Genomic DNA, 21,923 nt, shown 5'->3' on the forward strand with positions numbered 1-21,923 from the left:
TGGACGCTATGGGGTACAAATCGACCGCTGAACATATTTGGGTGTTTATTTCGGTACAGGTTGTCACTGGTTACCTCTTGTTTACCCACTGGTCAACTCATTTGTTTGTTTAGGCGGTTGTGGACCTGGTCTCTGCGGTGAAGTCTGTCATCACAGACATCCTCTCCGAGTCGACCACAGCGCCCGCCCCCTCGGCCACCCCGGACACCGCCTCCGACCAGAGCCAGGACGACGCTGACGACGACCAAGACGACAGCGAAGACACAGAGGAGGACGTGAGTAGCAGCAGGCTGCTGACAAGATACCTGCAGAGCTTCAGGAAACCCCCCCATAATCATTTTCCAGACATGATTTCAGCAAATGAAGAACTTGATTTGAAAGCAAAGGGAGCAGGGAAGAGAACAAGTGTATGGACAACAGTGTCAAACTTGGTTGAGGAAATTACCCAAAAAACCCACGAGTCACGAGCCTTTCACTACTCAATCTACATTCAGTCTCAATGCTAGTGTACATTTGACTGACATTCTCAGATTAAAGCCTATAGACCCACAGGTTAACAACAGTAGACATTCTCTGTTAAGAGCATACTCAAGTATGAGAAGTTGATACACATTAAGCTTCAAACCTTGCCAAAACCTTGTCATTATAGAGTATTCATTGCCAATCTCAAAGATGTGAATACATGCCTTCCAAGTCACGCCAATTAGACAATTAGGTTACACAATGTTGATTGATACTGATACAGACTACTATTGAAAGCCGTTGCATTTGAAGTATTATGAACAATATGCCCTGGTTTACAAAAGGACATTACAATGAAGTGGAATCTTGGAGATGACCACTTTAAGATAAAGATGTGCTCATGTACGGAAATCCAGCTGGGAAAACGACACGTACTTGAATTCACTTGAAGGCATCTTGGATAAAAGCGTCTGATAAATGACTGAACGGTCAATAGTGAAGCGTATGGATTATGGATCTACAAAGAAATAAAGTACCATGTCATCATTCTAGACCTTTCTCTCTACGCCGCCCACAGGAATCCGATGAGGACGAGTCCAGCGAGCCCTCCACCCCCTCGCCGGTGACCGGGACAGCGGTGACGGTGGTCGGGACGGAGGAGCCCACGGCGGACCCCACGGCGGACCCCACGGCGGAGCCCATCACCCCCACCGTGGTCATCGACCAGGGCCGCGGGGACAGCCTGGTGCGCTTCCCCAGCGACTACAAGACCGACCTGTACGGGGAGGACAAGTCCTACCAGAAGGGCCTTTCACCCTACAAGTCCTACGAGGGGCTGGGCGGGGTGAAGAGGATGGCCTACGACATGACCAATGGCAACGAGGTGGAGAAGGGCCTGAAGGTCTACAAGGTACGCCTTCCTCTCTGACCACTTATTTCCTTGTCCCCTTTTTCAAAATGTTTTATCCACTGTTCTTTCCTTCACTCCTCCAGTCGACTAGTAGATCCAAACGCAATAAGACCGATAGATCCATAGGAAGTAGATCAGTGGACGTATACGACTCCCAATCCTGAGACATGGCCCAATCCGGTTTGACATTACTGACACGTCTCCCATAACCAATTATCAATACCCTTGTTCCATACCCTCCGTCTCCTCCTCCTCCTCCTCCTCCTCCTCCTCCTCCTCCTCCTCCTCCTCCTGCTCTCCAGGCACTGCAGGTGCACGCTGATCTCCTGGAGGAGGACACCAGTACTCCTGAGGTGGAGAGCCAGGGTCTGGACACCTCCTCCCCAGACCAGGAGGCCAGTCCCAAGCAGGCCCTTCTCCCCAGCCTCCAGGAGCAGGAGGTCGGCTTCAGCCCCAGCGACGCCGCCCCCACCGACAGCTCCAGCGCCACCGAGGAGGAGGCGGAGTTGAGCACGGCCAGCCCCAGCGACAGCGCCAGTGCCAGCGACGAGTCGGAGGACAGCGAGGACGCCACCGCCACGCCCGGCGCCGCCGACAGCCAATCGGACGAGTCCGACAGCGCCGAGAGCGACTCGGATGAAGAGGGGGCGGCGGTGGCTGACAGCATCACTGACATGCCACTGTTGGCCAAATGAAGCCCCGCCCCTCCGGCCGAGGGAGGTGGACAGTGACACGCGTGTGGCAGCCAGGGTCACACTGCAGAGTGCACCGTTCACAGCGTTGCTCAACACTGCCCCCTATATGCTGGGTTCTGCTGCAGCGCCATACAGCCCCTAGCCCTCCATCTTATATTATTCCACTCAGTCAGGTCAAAGCGTTGTATTACCGTAGAGCTGTCACTATTCCCTGGGATGGGCCAGACATGGATTTAGACAGTAAAGACTGTGGCCTGCGACAAGAAAATAACACCCTGGCCCACAACCCCTCCCTCTAGAACTTCCAGGTCAAAGGTGAAAAGTGAAATCAACACCAAAGGTTGGAGCCTGATCTACAGTGTAAAACAGTATTTATTCATGTACTTTATGTAAACTATGGCATAGTTAAAAGTTTAGGAAATCTCAGTAATAGTTAATGAGTGCACAGCCGTGTGTGGCCGTTGGAGGTACTTGCTGTAATAAACCTTAACCCCTCATACTGGAGTGGCCTAGCCTAGCATGCTCTCTGGACCCCCTCTCCTGTACTCACATTAAACACAAGAGCCAACACACAGCATGTTGTCAAAGGCCCAGTGCTACACGCTAACATGCTAACGGTTCCATGTGGTCATGGTAATGGATCAGCTTGTACCATTTCACAATTAATTGAACAGTCTTTCATTCATGAGAAAAACTAGTTTTATATTGGGGAAAAGAAAAAAGACACGTGAACAAAGATCACCTTCAGGGATATAAAGACAAACAGACAGACACGAAGGCTGACATACAGGCTGACACAGACAGACAGGCAAACAGAAAGACATGCAATTAAATAAATATTTAATATACCAATTTGTAGTTGTTTTTAATCACAACACTTCCTGTATATACTATGATGTCATACCAGGAGCTGCAGTAACCTTCTGTCTAAAGTAGGACATCACAAGCCTTCTTAAGAAATATATTTAATATAAAAAATATAATACATTTTATATTAAGTCATTTTCTAAACACTTCAAGACACTTCAGAGAGACTATAAAAAACAAGAGAACAAAACATAAAAAAATAAATCAATGGTATGATACTGGTTTAATAAACAAATATCAATAAAAAAATAAATCGATGGTATGATACTGGTTTAATACCTTTAATACCATGTAACTCAGATGGGCCCGACTCACACCACACCTTTCAAACTGGTCCGATCGCTGTACTACACACGACTAGTATAACACGACTGTCTGTCGTTGAGTCATGGAAGTCATGAAAGCACAAGCAACAAGTGAAAAAATATATATAACAAAAAAAATATTTTGTTAAGTAGCTAGCGATACAAGTTCGAAGGACAAAAATTATTGTAATAATAATAATAAAATATATATATATATATAATATGTATATATAATTCAAATGAACATATTATTAACCATTATTAACATTTATAGATTGGTATATCTTATCAAAATATCTCATCGTCAAAATCACAAACATTTGTTTAACAAACTGATCTGGGTCAAGGGACCAATCCAGAATTTTCTTTCCAGTATTGACAGCGATTACTTTAGCAGTTATCTGCAAAAAAACAAGCTGCAAAGTAATCCTTTGGGGCAAGTGCACCCGTCAAAGTAGACTCTCTCAAAGTGCTTGTGTTTGCCACAGACAGGCTCAGGCTTATGTTAAGGAATCCGGTAACAATGTTACCGTGTGTTAACAATGTTCACACTAGGTGAATTTGACAGAACACATGGTGGTGACATTGAACCCTAAGAAGTTTGTAGGTAATAAGACATGCCGATGGTGCTCCATGTTGCCATGCTGGATAACTCTCCCTGAGTGTGTGTGGTGATGGCTGGTTTAACCAGTGCACACTGATTACTCCAGGTCCAACAGGGGTGCTGCTTCACCCAGCCACCTAGTCCAGCTGGAGGCCTCTAGACCTCTAGCAGGAGGCCTGTAGACCTCTAGCAGGAGGCTTCTAGACCTCTAGCAGGAGGCTTCTAGACCTCTAGCAGGAGGCCTGTAGACCTCTAGCAGGAGGCTTCTAGACCTCTAGCAGGAGGCCTCTAGACCTCTAGCAGGAGGCCTCTAGACCTCTAGCAGGAAGCTTCTCCTCTAACGTGGCTGCTCAGACCATGTTGAAAAGGGTCCTGGAGACGAGGTCTCGAAACAGTTAACACTACTGAAGACCAGGAACTACAGTCAATACATTAGCTATGTCCTTTCATTACTACTAAAGTAGCAACATGTTATAGTCAAAATAATACAACCAGGAGCATGATACTCTCAACTAGACCAAGGAGGAAGAGCCCCTAGTTAACCACTAGGTGGGCGGTGGATTAACCATTATGAGACACACTTTGCTATCAAACACTGCGTGTATCTCTGACACACTTATAGGTTTCCCCCGCTCTATATCATATTGCTTCCAGTGCATTGATACACGTTGTTTAATAATCCTGATACCAGCGGACTCCTTCATGAACAACCTGTATAGATGTCAGGTCTGCTGTTCCACCTCATTAGGCACACTGATTATGATTGAGTTGCACCTTGTTTCAAACCAATCAGTGCCGGGTAAGAATGGGATTAGATGTGAATCCTTCTTCAAAGCTTCAGCAGCATTCCTCCTTTCACTGGAGTAGTAGTGGCAGGCTCACAGGTGTACTACAGTTTCTCGCCACAGCAACCATGGCTTTAATAATGAGGTAATTTCTTTATTTTGGAGTACTTTATTTTGTTATTAATCAGTAGCATGGACATGTTCAGATGTTTTTGTTCATATGACAGGGTACTGCAATTGTCTCTACTACTTGATGTGGGGTGTCAAGTACATGGTGAGTTCAGGCTAAAGTATTAATTTAAACAGGCAGGTATTGTTGTGCTAACATGTATGCATAACAGCTTACAGGATGGTGGTTGCTGAGCAGGAGAAGCCGATGTATGGGCTGCAGCCGCCTCCTAGCTACAAGCAGCAGCAGTCTGGCTACAAGCCCCAGCAGCAGCAGCAGTCTGGCTACAAGCCCCAGCAGCAGCGGCAGCAGCAGCAGCAGCAGCCTGGCTACAAGCCCCAGCAGCCTGGCTACAAGCCCCAGCAGCAGCAGCAGCAGCCTGGCTACAAGCCCCAGCAGCAGCAGCCTGGCTACAAGCCCCAGCAGCAGCAGCCTGGCTACAAGCCCCAGCAGCAGCAGCCTGGCTACAAGCCCCAGCAGCAGCAGCAGCAGCAGCCTGGCTACAAGCCCCAGCAGCCTGGGCCACGGGGCCCAGCAGCAGCCTGGCCACGGGGCTCAGCAGCAGCCTTGCCACAGAGCCTAGTCGCAGATGCAGCAGCCTGGCTACAGGGCCCAGCAGCAGATGCAGCAGTCTGGGTACAAGCCCCAGCAGCAGCAGCAGCAGCCTGGCTAGAAGCAGCAGCAGCCTGGCTACGGGGCCCAGCAGCAACCTGGCTACGGGGCCCAGCAGCCTGGCCACGGGGCCCAGCAGCAGATGCAGCAACCTGGCTACGGGGCCCAGCAGCCAGGCCACGGGGCCCAGCAGCAGATGCAGCAGCCTGGCTACGAGGCCCAGCAGCAGCCTGGCTACGAGGCCCAGCAGCAGCCTGGCTACGAGGCCCAGCAGCAGATGCAGCAGCCTGGCTACGAGGCCCAGCAGCAGATGCAGCAGCCTGGCTACAAGCCGCAGCAGCCTGGCTAAAAGAAGCAGAAGCAGCAGCAGCAGCCTGGCTACAAGCCCCAGCAGCAGCAGTCTCCTAGCTTCAAGCAGTAATACAGAAATTGTACCTTATGAAGATAACATTGGGTATGCTTCATCAAAATGCCTTCAAATCCTGCATGATGTGAAGTGGTCAATAACTGCAAATATGTTCCTGCCACGACCTAGTTCTACTGTCCAAATTTGTCATGTCTACAGCAAAACAATAAAAATATCAATCTAAAATTGTTTTTAATTGGTGATTACTAGGCTGAATGCCAGCCGCAAATGCGGACACCCATTTTGATGCCTTTTTAGATGGAGCTGCATTGACTGGCCAAATGCAACACTACAGTTCAGTATGGAGACTATTTGTAGGAGATCTTTAGTATCTAGCTATCAGCTTCCTGAATACCAGCAGAAGCCGCCTAGCTACGAGCAGCAGCCTCCTTATAATTTCAAGACAGGTCATCTGAATTCACCTCTTTGGAATTCCCATGGCATTACAGAAACTCAAATGTTAACAAATTTAGATACAAAAGGTTACATTACTCTACAAGTGGTCAAAATACAGAACACCAACGGAAGAACCAGCAGTGTTATGCAAGTTCACGCTTCACATTAACTAGTTCAAAGTTCAGTTCATACAAAAGAATGAATTCATGTTCATAGTTAACCAATTCAGTTTTGATCTAGTTCATTTCAAGTTTTTTTAGGAACCAAAGAAACTGGGTATTCTGTGCTTATCTTTTAAAATGAATCCTCCATTACCAGCTGCCCATCACTACAATCTCAAAATGTTGTGGATATCATTTGTACACCTGTTTCATTCATCACGACTAAGGCAGTAACTATTTAATAAACAAGTCATCTGGACCTAAGCATCAATTCAGAATGTCACAAAATTGGACCTAGTTCAAGTTCTTTAGTTAAAAATATGTTAAGTTCAGTTCAAAGTTCATAGACAAATGAACTTGTTCGTTTGAACTAGTTCATGCACAACACTGAGAACCAGAGCATTCAATGGCCAGGCCAACTGCTCCACCACTGGCAGGAGGCTTCTAGACCTCTAGCAGGAGGCCTGTAGACCTCTAGCAGGAGGCTTCTAGACCTCTAGCAGGAGGCTTCTAGACCTCTAGCTGGAGGCTTCTAGACCTCTAGCAGGAGGCTTCTAGACCTCTAGCAGGAGGCTTCTAGACCTCTAGCTGGAGGCTTCTAGACCTCTAACAGGAGGCTTCTAGACCTCTAGCAGGAGGCCTCTAGACCTCTAGCAGGAGGCTTCTAGACCTCTAGCAGGAGGCCTCTAGACCTCTAGCAGGAGGCTTCTAGACCTCTAGCAGGAGGCCTGTAGACCTCTAGCAGGAGGCCTCTAGACCTCTAGCAGGAAGCTTCTCCTCTAACGTGGCTGCTCAGACCATGTTGAAAAGGGTCCTGGAGACTAGGTCTGGCGACATGAGCTCCTCTTGTAGGACGTGCAGAGCCCCCCCCTCACTCTGAAACAGTTAACACTACTGAAGACCAGGAACTACAGTCAATACATTAGCTATGTCCTTTCATTACTACTAAAGTAGCAACATGTTATAGTCAAAATAATACAACCGGGAGCATGATACTCTCAACTAGACCAAGGAGGAAGAGCCCCTAGTTAACCACTAGGTGGGCAGTGGATTAACCATTATGAGACACACTAATCAACATCTTCTTTGCTATCAAACACTGCGTGTATCTCTGACACACTTATAGGTTTCCCCCGCTCTATATCATATTACTTCCAGTGCATTGATACACGTTGTTTAATAATCCTGATACCAGCGGACTCCTTCATGAACAACCTGTATAGATGTCAGGTCTGCTGTTCCACCTCATTAGGCACACTGATTATGATTGAGTTGCACCTTGTTTCAAACCAATCAGTGCCGGGTAAGAATGGGATTAGATGGGAATCCTTCTTTAAAGCTTCAGCAGCATTCCTCCTTTCACTGGAGTAGTAGTGGCAGGCTCACAGGTGTACTACAGTTTCTCGCCACAGCAACCATGGCTTTAATAATGAGGTAATTTCTTTATTTTGGAGTACTTTATTTTGTTATTAATCAGTAGCATGGACATGTTCAAATATGTTTGTATTCATATGACAGGGTACTGCAATTGTCTCTACTACTTGATGTGGGGTGTCAAGTACATGGTGAGTTCAGGCTGAAGTATTAATTTAAACAGGCAGGTATTGTTGTGCTAACATGTATGCATAACAGCTTACAGGATGGTGGTTGCTGAGCAGGAGAAGCCGATGTATGGGCTGCAGCCACCTCCTAGCTACAAGCAGCAGCAGCCTGGCTACAAGCCCCAGCAGCAGCAGCAGCCTGGCTACAAGCCCCAGCAGCAGCAGCCTGGCTATAAGCCCCAGCAGCAGCAGCAGCAGCAGCCTGGCTACAAGCCCCAGCAGCAGCAGCCTGGCTACAAGCCCCAGCAGCAGCAGCAGCAGCCTGGCTACAAGCCCCAGCAGCCTGGCTACAAGCCCCAGCAGCTTGGCTACAAGCCCCAGCAGCAGCAGCAGCTTGGCCACAAGCCGCAGCAGCAGCAGCTTGGCCACAAGCCCCAGCCCCAGCAGCAGCAGCAGGCTGGCCACAAGCCCCAGCAGCAGCAGCAGGCTGGCTACAAGCCGCCGCAGCAGCAGGCTGGCTACAAGCCCCAGCAGCAGCAGCGGCAGCAGCAGCAGGCTGGCTACAAGCCCCAGCAGCAGCAGCGGCAGCAGCAGCAGGCTGGCTACAAGCCCCAGCAGCAGCAGCAGGCTGGCTACAAGCCGCAGCAGCCGCAGCAGCAGGCTGGCTACAAGCCGCAGCAGCCGCAGCAGCAGGCTGGCTACAAGCCGCAGCCCCAGCGGCAGCAGACTGGCTACAAGCCGCAGCCCCAGCGGCAGCAGACTGGCTACAAGCCGCAGCCCCAGCGGCAGCAGGCTGGCTACAAGCCGCAGCCCCAGCGGCAGCAGGCTGGCTACAAGCCGCAGCGGCAGCAGCCTGGCTACGAGCAGCAGCAGCAGGCTGGCTACAAGCCCCAGCAGCAGCAGCCTGGCTACAAGCCCCAGCAGCAGCAGCTTGGCCACAAGCCCCAGCAGCCCCAGCAGCAGCAGGCTGGCTACAAGCCCCAGCAGCAGCCTGGCTACAAGCCCCAGCAGCAGCAGCCTGGCTACAAGCCCCAGCAGCAGCAGCCCGGCTACAAGCCCCAGCAGCAGCAGCCCGGCTACAAGCCCCAGCAGCAGCAGCCCGGCTACAAGCCCCAGCAGCAGCAGCCCGGCTACAAGCCCCAGCAGCAGCCCGGCTACAAGCCCCAGCAGCAGCCCGGCTACAAGCCGCAGCAGCAGCAGCAGCAGCAGGCTGGCTACAAGCCGCAGCCCCAGCGGCAGCAGGCTGGCTACAAGCCGCAGCCCCAGCGGCAGCAGGCTGGCTACAAGCCGCAGCGGCAGCAGCCTGGCTACGAGCAGCAGCAGCAGGCTGGCTACAAGCCGCAGCAGCCTAGCCACAAGCCCCAGCAGCAGCAGCAGCAGCCTGGCTACAAGCCCGGCTACAAGCCCCAGCAGCAGGCTGGCTACAAGCCGCAGCAGCAGCAGCAGCAGCCTGGCTACAAGCCCCAGCAGCAGCAGCCTGACTACGAGCCCCAGCAGCAGCAGCAGCAGCAGCCTGACTACGAGCCCCAGCAGCAGCAGCAGCAGCAGCAGGCTGGCTACAAGCCCCAGCAGCAGCAGCAGCAGGCTGGCTACAAGCCCCAGCAGCAGCAGCAGCAGGCTGGCTACGAGCCCCAGCAGCAGCAGCAGGCTGGCTACAAGCCCCAGCAGCAGCAGCAGCCTGGCTACGAGCCCCAGCAGCAGCAGCAGCCTGGCTACGAGCCCCAGCAGCAGCCTGGCTACGAGCCCCAGCAGCAGCAGCAGCCTGGCTACGAGCCCCAGCAGCAGCAGCAGCCTGGCTACGAGCCCCAGCAGCAGCAGCAGCCTGGCTACGAGCCCCAGCAGCAGCAGCAGCAGCAGGCTGACTACGAGCCCCAGCAGCAGCAGCAGCAGCAGGCTGGCTACAAGCCCCAGCAGCAGCAGCAGCAGGCTGGCTACAAGCCCCAGCAGCAGCAGCAGCAGGCTGGCTACAAGCCCCAGCAGCAGCAGCAGCAGGCTGGCTACAAGCCCCAGCAGCAGCAGCAGCAGGCTGGCTACAAGCCCCAGCAGCAGCAGCAGCAGGCTGGCTACAAGCCCCAGCAGCAGCAGCAGCCTGGCTACAAGCCCCAGCAGCAGCAGCAGCAGGCTGACTACGAGCCCCAGCAGCAGCAGCAGCCCCAGCAGCAGCAGGCTGGCTACAAGCCCCAGCAGCAGCAGGCTGGCTACAAGCCCCAGCAGCAGCAGCAGCAGGCTGGCTACAAGCCCCAGCAGCAGCAGCAGCAGCAGGCTGGCTACAAGCCCCAGCAGCAGCAGCAGCAGCAGCAGGCTGGCTACAAGCCCCAGCAGCAGCAGCAGGCTGGCTACAAGCCCCAGCAGCAGCAGCAGGCTGGCTACAAGCCCCAGCCGCAGCAGCAGGCTGGCTACAACCCGCAGCAGCCCCAGCAGCCTGGCTACGAGCCCCAGCAGCCTGGCTACAAGCCGCAGCAGCCACAGCAGCAGCAGCCTGGCTACAAGCCGCAGCCCCAGCAGCAGGCTGGCTACAAGCCCCAGCAGCGGATACAACAGCCTGACTACGAGGCCCAGCAGCGGATACAACAGCCTGACTACGAGGCCCAGCAGCGGATACAACAGCCTGACTACGAGGCCCAGCAGCGGATACAACAGCCTGACTACGAGGCCAAGCAGCGGATACAACAGCCTGACTACGAGGCCAAGCAGCAGTAGCAGTCTCCTAGCTTCAAGCAGTAATACAGAAATTGTACCTTATGAAGAGAACATTGGGTATGCTTCATCAAAATGCCTTCAAATCCTGCATGATGTGAAGTGGTCAATAACTGCAAATATGTTCCTGCCACGACCTAGTTCTACTGTCCAAATTTGTCATGTCTACAGCAAAACAATAAAAATATCAATCTAAAATTGTTTTTAATTGGTGATTACTAGGCTGAATGCCAGCCGCAAATGCGGACACCCATTTTGATGCCTTTTTAGATGGAGCTGCATTGACTGGCCAAATGCAACACTACAGTTCAGTATGGAGACTATTTGTAGGAGATCTTTAGTATCTAGCTATCAGCTTCCTGAATACCAGCAGAAGCCGCCTAGCTACGAGCAGCAGCCTCCTTATAATTTCAAGACAGGTCATCTGAATTCACCTCTTTGGAATTCCCATGGCATTACAGAAACTCAAATGTTAACAAATTTAGATACAAAAGGTTACATTACTCTACAAGTGGTCAAAATACAGAACACCAACGGAAGAACCAGCAGTGTTATGCAAGTTCACGCTTCACATTAACTAGTTCAAAGTTCAGTTCATACAAAAGAATGAATTCATGTTCATAGTTAACCAATTCAGTTTTGATCTAGTTCATTTCAAGTTTTTTTAGGAACCAAAGAAACTGGGTATTCTGTGCTTATCTTTTAAAATGAATCCTCCATTACCAGCTGCCCATCACTACAATCTCAAAATGTTGTGGATATCATTTGTACACCTGTTTCATTCATCACGACTAAGGCAGTAACTATTTAATAAACAAGTCATCTGGACCTAAGCATCAATTCAGAATGTCACAAAATTGGACCTAGTTCAAGTTCTTTAGTTAAAAATGTTAAGTTCAGTTCAAAGTTCATAGACAAATGAACTTGTTCGTTTGAACTAGTTCATGCACAACACTGAGAACCAGAGCATTCAATGGCCAGGCCAACTGCTCCACCACTGGCAGGAGGCTTCTAGACCTCTAGCAGGAGGCCTCTAGACCTCTAGCAGGAGGCCTGTAGACCTCTAGCAGGAGGCTTCTAGACCTCTAGCAGGAGGCCTGTAGACCTCTAGCAGGAGGCTTCTAGACCTCTAGCAGGAGGCCTGTAGACCTCTAGCTGGAGGCTTCTAGACCTCTAGCAGGAGGCCTGTAGACCTCTAGCAGGAGGCTTCTAGACCTCTAGCAGGAGGCTTCTAGACCTCTAGCTGGAGGCTTCTAGACCTCTAGCAGGAGGCCTCTAGACCTCTAGCAGGAGGCTTCTAGACCTCTAGCAGGAGGCCTCTAGACCTCTAGCAGGAGGCCTGTAGACCTCTAGCAGGAAGCTTCTCCTCTAACGTGGCTGCTCAGACCATGTTGAAAAGGGTCCTGGAGACGAGGTCTGGCGACATGAGCTCCTCTTGTAGGACGTGCAGAGCCCCCCCCTCACTCTGAAACAGTTAACACTACTGAAGACCAGGAACTACAGTCAATACATTAGCTATGTCCTTTCATTACTACTAAAGTAGCAACATGTTATAGTCAAAATAATACAACCAGGAGCATGATACTCTCAACTAGACCAAGGAGGAAGAGCCCCTAGTTAACCACTAGGTGGGCGGTGGATTAACCATTATGAGACACACTAATCAACATCTTCTTTGCTATCAAACACTGCGTGCATCTCTGACACACTTATAGGTTTCCCCCGCTCTATATCATATTGCTTCCAGTGCATTGATACACGTTGTTTAATAATCCTGATACCAGCGGACTCCTTCATGAACAACCTGTATAGATGTCAAGTCTGCTGTTCCACCTCATTAGGCACACTGATTATGATTGAGTTGCACCTTGTTTCAAACCAATCAGTGCCGGGTAAGAATGGGATTAGATGTGAATCCTTCTTTAAAGCTTCAGCAGCATTCCTCCTTTCACTGGAGTAGTAGTGGCAGGCTCACAGGTGTACTACAGTTTCTCGCCACAGCAACCATGGCTTTAATAATGAGGTAATTTCTTTATTTTGGAGTACTTTATTTTGTTATTAATCAGTAGCATGGACATGTTCAGATATGTTTTTGTTCATATGACAGGGTACTGCAATTGTCTCTACTACTTGATGTGGGGTGTCAAGTACATGGTGAGTTCAGGCTGAAGTATTAATTTAAACAGGCAGGTATTGTTGTGCTAACATGTATGCATAACAGCTTACAGGATGGTGGTTGCTGAGCAGGAGAAGCCGATGTATGGGCTGCAGCCACCTCCTAGCTACAAGCCCCAGCAGCCTGGCTACAAGCCCCAGCAGCCTGGCTACAAGCCCCAGCAGCAGCAGCCTGGCTACAAGCCCCAGCAGCAGCCTGGCTACAAGCCCCTGCAGCAGCAGCAGCAGCAGCAGCAGCCTGGCTACAAGCCCCTGCAGCAGCAGCAGCCTGGCTACAAGCCCCTGCAGCAGCAGCAGCAGCAGCAGCAGCCTGGCTACAAGCCCCAGCAGCCTGGCTACAAGCCCCAGCAGCAGCAGCCTGGCTACAAGCCCCAGCAGCAGCAGCCTGGCTACAAGCCCCAGCAGCAGCAGCAGCAGCAGCAGCAGCTTGGCTACAAGCCCCAGCAGCTTGGCTACAAGCCCCAGCAGCAGCAGCAGCCTGGCTACAAGCCCCAGCAGCAGCAGCAGCAGCCTGGCTACAAGCCCCAGCAGCAGCAGCCTGGCTACAAGCCCCAGCAGCAGCAGCAGCAGCCTGGCTACAAGCCCCAGCAGCAGCAGCAGCAGCAGCAGGCTGGCTACAAGCCCCAGCAGCAGCAGCAGCAGCAGCAGCAGCAGCAGCAGCAGCAGCAGCAGCAGCAGCAGCCTGGCTACAAGCCCCAGCAGCAGCAGCCTGGCTACAAGCCCAAGCAGCCTGGCTACAAGCCCCAGCCCCCGCAGCAGCAGCAGCCTGGTTACAAGCCCCAGCAGCCTGGCTACAAGCCCCAGCAGCAGCAGCCTGGCTACAAGCCCCAGCAGCAGCAGCCTGGCTACAAGCCCCAGCAGCCTGGCTACAAGCCCCAGCAGCAGCAGCCTGGCTACAAGCCCCAGCAGCAGCAGCCTGGCTACAAGCCCCAGCAGCAGCAGCCTGGCTACAAGCCCCAGCAGCAGCAGCCTGGCTACAAGCCCCAGCAGCAGCAGCAGCAGCAGCCTGGCTACAAGCAGCAGCCTGGCTACAAGCCCCAGCAGCAGCAGCAGCAGCAGCCTGGCTACAAGCAGCAGCCTGGCTACAAGCCCCAGCAGCAGCAGCAGCAGCAGCAGCAGCATGACTACGATGCCCAGCAGCAGCAGCAGCAGCCTGACTACGATGCCCAGCAGCAGCAGCAGCAGCAGCAGCATGACTACGATGCCCAGCAGCAGCAGCGTGGCTACAAGCAGAAGCACAAGCAGCACCCTGACTACAAGCAGCATGGCTACAAGCAGAAGCAGAAGAAGCAGCGTGGCTACAAGCAGAAGCAGAAGAAGCAGCGTGGCTACAAGCAGAAGCAGCAGCCTGACTACAAGCAGAAGCAGCAGCAGCCTGGCTACAAGCCCCAGCAGCAGCAGCCTGGCTACAAGCCCCAGCAGCAGCAGCCTGGCTACAAGCCCCAGCAGCAGCAGCCTGGCTACAAGCCCCAGCAGCAGCAGCCTGGCTACAAGCCCCAGCAGCAGCAGCAGCAGCAGCAGCAGCAGGCTGGCTACAAGCCCCAGCAGCAGCAGCAGCAGCAGCAGGCTGGCAACAAGCCCCAGCAGCAGCAGCAGCCTGGCTACAAGCCCCAGCAGCAGCAGCCTGGCTACAAGCCCCAGCAGCAGCAGCAGCAGGCTGGCTACAAGCCCCAGCAGCAGCAGCAGCAGCAGCAGCAGGCTGGCAACAAGCCCCAGCAGCAGCAGCCTGGCTACAAGCCGCTGCAGCAGCAGCAGCAGCAGCAGCCCCAGCAGCAGCAGCAGCAGCAGCAGGCTGGCTACAAGCCCCAGCAGCAGCACCCTGGCTACAAGCCCCAGCAGCAGCAGCAGCATCCCCAGCAGCAGCAGCAGCAGCAGGCTGGCTACAAGCCCCCGCAGCAGCAGCCTTGCTACAAGCCCCAGCAGCAGCAGCAGCAGTCTCCTAGCTTCAAGCAGTAATACAGAAATTGTACCTTATGAAGAGAACATTGGGTATGCTTCATCAAAATGCCATCAAATCCTGCATGATGTGAAGTGGTCAATAACTGCAAATATGTTCCTGCCACGACATAGTTCTACTGTCCAAATTTGTCATGTCTCCAGCAAAACAATAAAAATATCATCAAATTGTTTAATTGGTGATTACTAGGCTGAATGCCAGCCGCAAATGCAGACACCCATTTTTATGCCTTTTCAGATGGAGCTGCGTTGACTGGCCAAATGCAACACTTCAGTTCAGTATGGAGACTATTTGTAGATCTTTAGTATCTAGCTATCAGCTTCCTGAATACCAATACTTATACTTTCAAGACATTTCAGAAACACTTACGAATGTAGACTAATTTAGATGCAGAAAGTTGTGTTTCTTGGTCATACACAACACTGGCTGCCCAGACCATGTTGAAAATGGGGAGATTTTAATTGCGATTCAAGACCAATATTTCAATTTTCTGTTCACTAAACACAAGCAATTCATTCTATTGTATGACCTAGAGCTGCTTGATTATGGAGCAGCTCCACATTTGGGTCAATTAAAATCACTTCAAACTATTTAGAGTTTGAAATCACTGATCAAGCATTTCTCTCAAAACACTTAACTGAGAACTTTGAAATTTCCACCAAAAAAATACAAAATGTTCAAATAGTTGGGGATTGTTTGACCCAAGTCTACAATGCAGACCACCACAACATTGGAAGCAGTGAACATATAAACTGCTCTGAGAGGGCCAATATTCGGGGTGGGGGTCAGTCAGGCCCTCTAAGCGTCAAGTGTTATGGAGGTGACACCTTCCTCTCTCTTAAGGGCCTCTTCCCACCACACTCTGAGCGTGGAGCACTTGCAGGTGACACTTCTGCGTTACTTATGCCGGCCCATACGGGATCGATTTTCTTTCTGTGAGTATTCGAAGTCCAAACGATTGATACAGAAACTTGTGCTTTAAGGCGTGTAAACAAATATAGTAAGGGGACCAGGTTCTCAAGTTTGGGTTCCAAAAGTCAAAAGGGGGCCGAGCCACGCCCCTAGCTATTTCCTACAAATGTATATTATCTTCTAGCAACAACATGACTTATGAATAAGATAGAGACCAGGGGTATTTTTTATATGAATTAAGACCTAATAGAGACATGACATGATCAATGTGGTGACTCTAGCCCAATCGGAAGTCTTTTAAATGGCTAGTTCAGTGGTCATGAGAAGAGAGAAAGAAACCCCTTCAATAGGTTCACAGAATGGCTTTGGAATAAGATAGAGACACAGGGTTTATTTTATATGAATCGGGGTATCACTGAAATCTATAATTTGGAGGTTCTGCCATTTAGGATGATTTTCGGACAATGCCACTTAATACACACGACAAATAAAACGTACACAAAATGGACGCCGGCCGGAAAATTAACGATATATTGTGTTTTTTTGGGAGTAAGTACTTGTATTCCAAACAAGGGATATTTCGTACCAATAAATATTCTGTTTATGAATTCATATCAAATTGGGAATTGCTATTCCAAATTTGGTCTTTTTTCCACAGTTGGCTTGCTCTTTGTACACCATTGTTGTCCTTCGTCTGCTGTTAGCTTGCTGCAGTTATCAGTAGACTGGTCTGCTGGGGTGAGACCTGGTCCAGAGAGAGACACCTGGTCCAAAGAGAGACCTGGTCCAGAGAGAGAGAGAGAGACCTGGTCCAGAGAGAGACACCTGGTCCAAAGAGAGACCTGGTCCAGAGAGAGACACCTGGTCCAGAGAGAGACCTGGTCCAGAGAGAGACACCTGGTCCAAAGAGAGACCTGGTCCAGAGAGAGAGAGAGACACCTGGTCCAGAGAGAGACACCTGGTCCAGAGAGAGACACCTGGTCCAAAGAGAGACCTGGTCCAGAGAGAGACACCTGGTCCAGAGAGAGACCTGGTCCAGAGAGAGACACCTGGTCCAGAGAGAGACACCTGGTCCAGAGAGAGACACCTGGTCCAAAGAGAGACCTGGTCCAGAGAGAGAGAGAGAGAGACCTGGTCCAGAGAGAGACACCTGGTCCAGAGAGAGACACCTGGTCCAAAGAGAGAGAGACCTGGTCCAGAGAGAGACACCTGGTCCAAAGAGAGAGAGACCTGGTCCAGAGAGAGAGAGACCTGGTCCAGAGAGAGACACCTGGTCCAGAGAGAGACACCTGGTCCAGAGACACCTGGTCCAGAGAGAGAGAGACCTGGTCCAGAGAGAGAGAGACCTGGTCCAGAGAGAGAGAGACCTGGTCCAGAGAGAGAGAGAGAGACACCTGGTCCAGAGAGACACCTGGTCCAGAGAGAGAGAGACCTGGTCCAGAGAGAGAGAGACCTGGTCCAGAGAGAGAGAGAGAGAGACACCTGGTCCAGAGAGACACCTGGTCCAGAGAGAGACACCTGGTCCAGAGAGAGAGAGAAAAATGAACTTCATTTCAGCCAGAAGCTGCCGGCGCCCAACGCAGCACATCCCGTCCGTAGAGGTCATATTAAGCCACTTAAATTCCTTCTTCCATTTCTTCGTATCCGTTGGTTTTCTTATGGTCCATCTCCTTGTTTGTGGCCACTTCTTCCGTAGGCCTACAAATTACTCATTACTTTGACTAACGTTAGGTTTGGTAGTAAAAAAATAAATTAAAAAAAATCCATATTTAAGTTGCCCCGAAATGTCTCTATACTACGCTTTTTTCTGTTTTTTATTAATCAACTCACACATTATCTATTATGTATTCATCACGTGATTATACATTTAGATATTATAGGAAAACATGAACGCTAGAAAAATAAATGTCTCAAGAACTCTCACCTGGTAGAGCGGTACCATTAGGGCTCAGTCCTCCATGGTCCCGCTCACCTGGTAGAGCGGTACCATCAGGGCTCAGTCCTTCATGGTCCCACTCACCTGGTAGAGCGGTACCATCAGGGCTCAGTCCTTCATGGTCCCGCTCACCTGGTAGAGCGGTACCATTAGGGCTCAGTCCTTCATGGTCCCACTCACCTGGTAGAGCGGTACCATCAGGGCTCAGTCCTTCATGGTGCCGCTCACCTGGTAGAGCGGTACCATCAGGGCTCAGTCCTGATCGCAGTGACCAGGTTCCATTCCAGGGTATCTGCAGGTTTCAGCAAGTCAAATTTAAGACTTTTAAAGACCACCTTGAATGAAATTTAAGACCTAAAGCACGCGATGGTGGGGGGGGGATCCCGCTGTATTACAACCAAAGCATAGCATGTGTGTCACTCAATGACTCATTCAAGTTGACTTTTTGTCTGTTTATCGAACATAAAGTGATACTCAGTGCTCTCTGGTTCAAAAGCTGTAAGTACAAGTGCAGTTTAACGGCGTGTTTCCGACCAAGTATCTAGCAAGAAAGAAGCCTCTCTACGTGTCCTTCCCGAAAAGTCCCGCGAGAAAAATAAAAAAATAAATAGTCCTGCCCCGACAAATTTAAGACCTTGAGTTACAGTATTTAAGACCAGCATATGACATTTTTAACGAATTTAAGACTTTTTAATGCCTTAAATTTAGAAACATGAATTTAAGACTTTAAGACTTTAAGGATGCGGACACCCTGCATTCCTCCCCTCTCTCCCATACCTTCCTGTCTCACTCCATCATTAAGCATAAAAATGCAAAGATAAATCTTTACAAATAAAAAAGGACACAACTCTTGCCAAACAATGAAAATACATTTTATTCAAACACGCATTAACAAACGCATGAACACAATAACGAAAACACAACAAAAAAAAACTTCAATTAAATCCCGAGTCTACTCCTCTAGAGGGTGGCCCTCCTGAAGGCGTCCTTAAGCTCCGGTGAGGAGCAGCGTAGGCCGCTCTCTAACGGGAGGGGGTAGGCCGTCCGGTCTGAAAAACAGGAGTTAAAGAGTGTAAGCAGTGTGTCTGTGGAGGTGAAGCACGGTGTGTTGTGTGTGACACAGGGCTGTGGTTTTTTTTACCCTCCTCTCCTCCAGCTCAGCCTCTGAAGGGGGCGGGGAAGAGGACGGGGACCTCCTTTTCCTGCACTTCATCACCGCGGGATGCTGGGCTGAAGGGGGTCGTGGTGTGGGGGGGGGGCAGCCTCAAAGAGCCAATCACACAGTGGGCGGTGCCAAGAGCCTTCTGAAACAAATAAAACAATCATCTTTAATGTATAAACACAAGTGAGGAGGTGATATAAGGAGGATCATTTACTGCAAATAAAATACAAAACTGATTAAGTGTCTGTCTGGCAGGCTTTGATGAAGAAAACAATGTTTTTAAAAAATCTAACCTGGCATTAAAACTTGGACAGCCTGATGAAGATTGCCGATCTCGTCACATGTGAAGCCCTGAACCCTGGGAATAAAGACAAAGCAAATGCCACAGAAGACTCCCTTCATGTTTTCAAAACACGATGGAATGAATAAGTCTCTTGTGAGAAAGTGAAACCTTTCTCACTTCCAGCGACAGGACGGTTTGATTGCTATGTTTGAAATGGTCCCCCCTGACACATGGTATGGCCTAATGGGCCTTGATTGGTCCACCTGTGACTAGTTAGGTGGCCTACTTAAGGGCTGTCACATTGTTTGTTGGGAGGGTTAAGGAAGAGGTGGCTTGACGTGAGGCCGCTACTTACACCCGCTTGTTGGGCTAAATTATGCTGCAGTTCAGCTAGAAAATTGCCAACAGCTTTTCTTTTATTCTTTTCAAATGTTAATTTGTTGATTTATAAATCATTGATTTATTTTATGTTTATTTATTGTTCGGTTTGTTTTGTGGGAAGTGAATAAAACTTCTCTTTTTGGAATTGCCCTCGTCTCACTCTTGAATCCAGTTGACCACATCCTGAAGTGGAGTGAGCCGAATGGAATGCGCCCCAGCTCATTCCAGTCACTGAAGACGTCAAGAAGATGCATTTGTATTTAGATCAGAAACAGAAGGAGTACTATCATGTACTCTCTGGTAGGGCTGTGCAATTAATCAAATTTTGATCACGATTTCGATTCTTGGGTCAAACAATCTCCAAATTAATAAAATAGAGTTGGAACGATTCTTTTGAAAAAAAAAAAAAAAAAAAGTTCATTTCAGTGAGTTCTGAGTATGATGGGCCAGGCCAGTCCTTCCAGTCCTTTCTGTAAATTGATCCATTACTGGATCACGAGTGTCGTTTACAAAAAACGTTAGATTAAAAATGTGTCAACACGAGAAAGTTAATTTAAGTTGTTCTGTCTTATTTGATTTTCTAGTATATTTATTTTATTCATTGAAAGTTTTATAGAAATTACAGAACAGCTGGATACATAGTGAACAATGCATGACTTGAATTCTTTAGTTTATTAGACCGTTAGTACGTGTGTGTGTGTGTGTGCTCTCTGTAGGCCTAGGGGTGTCCTCCGCGATGGATAGAATCTGTTTATTATTAATTATTGCATTATTAATTATTGAACAATAAGTGTCAGCTTCCTAATTACTGATCTTTAATTCAGCCCAGAGGCTGGTCCCGGTGCCTTGAAGTGAGTGAATGAAAAACGCATAGCAATTATACATTCTTTCCATGATCAATTTATTTCAATAAATTACATTACAGTGTCATTAATTTGGCACTGAGACAGAGGAGCAGCAGCAGCAGCCAGGGGAGCAGCTACCGCCCCCCCCCAGTGCCAGCCCCGGAGGAGGAAGAGGAAGAGGAGGAAGAAGAGGAAGAAGTCTAAAAATAAGAAGGCCATGATGTTTTCAACTTTTGTATACGTTAAGAAAATAAAAAACCTTGGGGAACTGGTCGTTGTTTGTAAATTTTACACACACACACACACACACACACACACACACACACACACACACACACACACACACACACACACACACACACACACACACACACACACACACACACACACACACACACACACACACACACACACTTGATTTTACCTGATTTTGAAGGGTCTCAAGCTCACCTAAACACTTTTGATATGGCTGACACATTGGGGATTAACTTTGGGTCACTTTTTAAACAGAGCAAATGTCCGAACGTCCCAACTCAGTCCGACGGCTGACCTTTGACACTTGGGAAGGCTGCACGGGTCTGAAACTCTGCAAGGTGATTGCCTGTGGTGTCCTATAAATCATACTGCAGTTTCAGACCCCTACCTTAAAGCATTGATTACTAATTAAATGGGAGACAGTTTCATTTTCACTATCAGGCACTTAGTGTAAAAACGGGGGACTCTCTTAAAAACGTCTCTTTGGCCACCGTGCGGCGACCTTTGACCCCAGGGCCACCAGATTCGCAACAGAGGGTCCCCCAGAGCCACTGAACTATAATCTGGAAAAAAAAATCCCCAAAGTCCTCTGTATTTTTTTTTTTTGCTCTTTTCCCAGAAAATCCACACAGAAGCTGTCAGACTCATGTCCTCTCACACCCTTTGGTCAGAGTGTTTCATTTGGAGGATTTTTTTTTTCTAGAGGTCGCAGGAGTCTGAGTTTTTTATATGTCGTTTGGGGGCTCTAGACGAGTGGATACACATCCGAACCGTGCCGCTCGGACCTGTACTTTTCGATGGGCAGGGCTTTGATCGCTCGCCTTTTCCTCCCTTTGAGTGCTTGCCGTTGCCACAGAAATGGACCGAACTAGGTTAAATTTGGGCCTCACATGAGGCCCTTATCATGTGACGCCACGGTATAAAAAATAGTTTGAAGCACAGATCTCGCCTTCTTTCAAACTCAGAGGAGCTGTGTTTGTATTTGCAAGGCTTAGAGTGTGCGAGAGATATTTAAACCCTTTTCAGGTATTACTACGGAGCTACGTGATCTTTCTTCTACTTACGGTTAGTTTATTTCTCATACTTCATTTATCATTCCATTTAAACTTGTAATGAGGTCTAAATGCACTAATTCAAATGTTTCATTTGAATTATTTTTTGTCTTTACAACTAATGGAGGGTACAACAAATGTAATGATGAATGTTAAACACACAACCATGCTGGAGAGGCAGCACAGCGAGGCTGGGGTACACGACTAAGGCCTATTGAATTTGGTGCGCGGGGGTTCGTGGCTAGATCTGCTATTAGCTTGCTGACTGAACTGGGTATTTGTGGATGAAGTCTGAGGCAGGCGGTGAGTAACATGTCCATGGCAGCAGAACGAGCAAGTGAATGGCTGTGGGTAA

At 49.5% G+C, this 21,923-nt stretch overlaps 3 protein-coding genes across 4 annotated transcripts in view; all 3 read left to right on the top strand.

The window, feature by feature from the left end:
• Positions 1-2,181, top strand: part of spp1 (secreted phosphoprotein 1) — a gene marked incomplete at its 5' end in the record, with an annotated part of 3,851 nt that extends 1,670 nt beyond the window's left edge. The window contains 3 exons of the mRNA XM_084483443.1: positions 114-275; positions 1,040-1,372; positions 1,675-2,181. Of these exons, the coding sequence (XP_084339569.1) occupies positions 114-275; positions 1,040-1,372; positions 1,675-2,067 (888 nt within the window). The 3' untranslated portion in view covers positions 2,068-2,181. The remainder of the gene's footprint in view (positions 1-113; positions 276-1,039; positions 1,373-1,674) is intronic.
• Positions 2,182-4,706: 2,525 nt separating this feature from the next.
• LOC311362888 (uncharacterized protein) lies at positions 4,707-6,047 on the top strand. Of its 2 annotated transcripts, XM_084482781.1 has the most exons (4): positions 4,707-4,773; positions 4,856-4,902; positions 4,970-5,273; positions 5,657-6,047. In XM_084482781.1, exons 1-4 carry the CDS (start codon positions 4,757-4,759, stop codon positions 5,997-5,999), a joined length of 711 nt encoding a protein of 236 aa, XP_084338907.1. In that variant the 5' UTR covers positions 4,707-4,756; the 3' UTR covers positions 6,000-6,047. The 2 variants fall into 2 exon arrangements, with proteins under 2 accessions (XP_084338907.1, XP_084338906.1); XM_084482780.1 differs by having other exon boundaries at positions 4,970-5,997.
• A 1,690-nt stretch (positions 6,048-7,737) lies between these two features.
• Positions 7,738-14,931, top strand: LOC311363252 (uncharacterized protein; the record flags this gene model as incomplete). Its single annotated transcript, XM_084483222.1, has 8 exons — positions 7,738-7,806; positions 7,891-7,937; positions 8,005-10,265; positions 10,455-10,609; positions 12,508-12,633; positions 12,718-12,764; positions 12,832-14,524; positions 14,643-14,931. Exons 1-8 carry the CDS (start codon positions 7,790-7,792, stop codon positions 14,929-14,931), a joined length of 4,635 nt encoding a protein of 1,544 aa, XP_084339348.1. The 5' UTR covers positions 7,738-7,789.
• Between the last annotated feature and the right edge of the window lie 6,992 nt (positions 14,932-21,923).

The sequence above is a fragment of the Micromesistius poutassou genome (genome assembly GCF_964030765.1).
Source record: "Micromesistius poutassou genome assembly, chromosome: 18".
Taxonomy (NCBI): Eukaryota; Metazoa; Chordata; class Actinopteri; order Gadiformes; family Gadidae; genus Micromesistius; species Micromesistius poutassou.

Excerpts from the sequence above, each read along its gene's own strand:
- LOC311362888 (XM_084482780.1), top strand. Across the intron at positions 4,903-4,969 it reads TGTGGGGTGTCAAGTACATG|CTTACAGGATGGTGGTTGCT; the intron begins GTGAGTTCAGGC and ends TATGCATAACAG.